Below are 2,762 nucleotides of genomic sequence, written 5' to 3'. Positions count from 1 at the left end.
GTACTCTGCTACTGGTCCTCTCGATTCAGAGCCATTTTGACATCGAAGCTCGAAAACCCCATTGACCCCAAGTTCGAGAATTGTTGGTTGGAGTACATGTCGGCCGAACAGGTGAGCTTTATTTTGCCGCGCCCGGCTAAACTCATTCCTTTGGTTAGGGTTTCATTATAGCGACTCTCGGCATGGCATGCGCCTATGGGCATAAAGTAAAACTTTGCCCCAGATTTTTTCTCTTTGAGCTCACCTTCCTGCCAGTTTATCGTCCCTCCCTTTTTGAAGTCCTGTCTCCAGGGTAACCCACTGCACCCTCAGGAAGCCTTCATGGATGACCGTATCCGGCCTGCATACGAGTTTGCGTGGTGGAATACTCGCATCACCTTTCCACCAGGGGGCGTCGACCAACTTCTGAAAAGGTCATACAATTGGTTCAGATGGATGGCAAAGGGTGGTTTGCCAATCAAGTACCCGGACACTGACACCTCCACGCTGACACCGGCCGAAGTTCAGCACATCAAGACCCAGTTGGAGAATGCTCGGGATCGTCTCCTTGAACGTATCAAGCGTGCTGAGGCCAAGGAAGAGTGGGTCACCAATGAGATTTCAGTTTGGGAGGAAATTGTACAGCAGTCTGCTCTTATTGACCTAATGAGGTATCACAAGAACCGGTTTTCAGCACATAGAAACCCAGGTGGAGAAAGCCCGGGATCGGGTTCGTCAAGCCCCCCGTCTCCTTGAACATATTGGTGCTGAGGCCGAGCAAGTTTGGGTCGGATTTCTAATTCATTATTTATTGGTTACCAGACAAATTATATATCAAGTCTGCCATGGTCAACCACTGAGGCCTCTTCACCCCAAGCCTTTCCCCAACCTTTTTGTGCCAAAAGTGAGCTAAACAGGCCCGGTCACCCAGCACAGGACAAACACCATGTTGTAAAACATTGCCGGCCAAGGCAACAACTGTCCCAGGGTCATAAACAAGGCTAAACCCGAGCCCGGCTAAGTGACACCGGCCTCCTGTGTAGTTTCCGATGGTGAGCAACAAGTCAAAAGACTCCCTATACCCCTTTAGATCTCGGTGATCGATCATCTCTCGGTTCAGGATGACTGAAAGACCGGTGAAGGGAGTGGCCCAAACGCGAAGAGCAATATTGATAGGATCGTCCAATGCCTCGGCATGATTGGCAAGCTTCTCGAAGGTGGCTAAACTGGACTCAAAAAGATCGGGTTGTATGACGGCATAGATTGCACCAACAATTGCATTGGCCAATAGGACATTCTGGAGGTAGGTTGAATTGGCAGGTTCCTGAATATCGGCTGACGCGCGCAGTGGATCCTCGGGACCTTCATGTCCTTGAGAAAACCAGCTGGGTGATAAATTTACAATCCCAGTGACCCCTTCATTCTCAGGGTGGTGATCCCGCCAACTCCCATTACTTCTCTTTTTGGGGCTCAAAGAACCTGTGTGATCCCAAATAAATGTCTAGTAAAGTGAGGAAAGTCTAAGGGTGTAATGAAGTGAAAGTAATTACCCGAAGCTGTTCTGAGAACATTTCAGGAAAGTACCAAAGTAAAATGTGACCCTGCCGGTCGGTTATATGGCACGGTTGATCGAGGTAGGGGATATCGGACCCGGCTNGTTCGTAGATCGGTGGGAATTGTGCAAGAGTTTCTTCTCCACTCCTCATTGCTTCCACTCTGTCTCGGTGACAAGTCCGCAGCATAGTCCCAGACGTCCCAAGTAGTCATATCTGTCCAAAACTTAGTGAAGATCGGCCGGCTAGAAGTGAGACATACATGAAGATTTGAATGCTTCTTCAAGCATGTTAATTACCCTTTCAACAGATGCTTGGGCCTCCGGCTCCAACCATGGTGGTGGAGCAGGACGAGGAACGCTTGGGCTATGTAAGGACCGCAACCGGCCTCTGAAGTATCGAGCTAGATCCCTTGTATATTGAAAGAAATCGGGGGCAGTCATGAACAAAAAAAAAGATTTTTGACACTTTTAACTGGCAAAACATGAGGCTCGGGCATGGATTTATTTATTACGTAGAACAGGGACGTCTGTCAACATGTCAGGGTCATAACTGCCATTAGGATAGGATCGTGGTCTTTCCTGTCTGGTTGCACCCGGCCTTTCAGATCAGTTCTGCTCATCCGGGCTTTCAAACAAGACTCGACATGAATTTTTTTTTTAAGTAAAAAGATACAGGTGGTAATGGTATGACGTATTAAGAGACCCGTGTTACGCCACATGCCCTTTCATAATAGGTGAAATGGGGGTTTGGATAGAGTAAAAAGGACGTACGGTAAGGTAACCCTCTCGCCGTCGTCATCGATGATGGTCAAGAGTATCGTCCCCTAATCACCATGTTAGTGGGAAAAAGGAAGTACAAAGGGGATTGCTCACGTCTGGCAACCTGCCGGTGGAGTCTATGGTTGCAAACATGAGGCCACCGCTACTCATATTATACCAGACTCGGGTTCCTTTCTGACGAATCATCAGCTGGTTACGACCAATGGAGATGTACAGAACCTACGGGGTAGGGGTTGGGTGGAGGGATACCCAACAGACTCCAGATTGTCATGGGGGTGAAGTTATTCATGTCGCAGATGAGGGGGGTGAAGATGGGTCCTTGAAATGCGAGAGGGTTTTTAAAGGGGGAAACACGGATGTTTTCAGGTTAAATTACAACCCTCGATGCAACCCTATATCAGAAGCATAAATGATGGCGGCACAGGCCTCGAGGCCAAATTGCAAAAAA

At 48.5% G+C, this 2,762-nt stretch overlaps 2 protein-coding genes across 2 annotated transcripts in view; both read right to left on the bottom strand.

Annotated features, from left to right (window-relative positions):
- Positions 1 to 787: 787 nt before the first annotated feature.
- Positions 788 to 1,975, bottom strand: LACBIDRAFT_296330 (uncharacterized protein; the record flags this gene model as incomplete). The annotated part of the gene is made up of 3 exons (XM_001880123.1): positions 788 to 1,480; positions 1,564 to 1,748; positions 1,795 to 1,975. 3 exons carry the CDS (start codon positions 1,973 to 1,975, stop codon positions 788 to 790), a joined length of 1,059 nt encoding a protein of 352 aa, XP_001880158.1.
- A 67-nt stretch (positions 1,976 to 2,042) lies between these two features.
- The window catches only part of LACBIDRAFT_326422 (uncharacterized protein), a gene marked incomplete at both ends in the record, with an annotated part of 3,957 nt that continues 3,237 nt past the window's right edge, over positions 2,043 to 2,762 (bottom strand). The window contains 3 exons of the mRNA XM_001880122.1: positions 2,043 to 2,061; positions 2,306 to 2,358; positions 2,408 to 2,533. Coding sequence (XP_001880157.1) covers positions 2,043 to 2,061; positions 2,306 to 2,358; positions 2,408 to 2,533 — 198 coding nt within the window. The remainder of the gene's footprint in view (positions 2,062 to 2,305; positions 2,359 to 2,407; positions 2,534 to 2,762) is intronic.

Source organism: Laccaria bicolor, genomic scaffold (genome assembly GCF_000143565.1).
Source record: "Laccaria bicolor S238N-H82 LACBIscaffold_10 genomic scaffold, whole genome shotgun sequence".
NCBI classification, from domain to species: domain Eukaryota; kingdom Fungi; phylum Basidiomycota; class Agaricomycetes; order Agaricales; family Hydnangiaceae; genus Laccaria; species Laccaria bicolor.
This window is presented reverse-complemented; position numbering and strand designations above follow the sequence as displayed.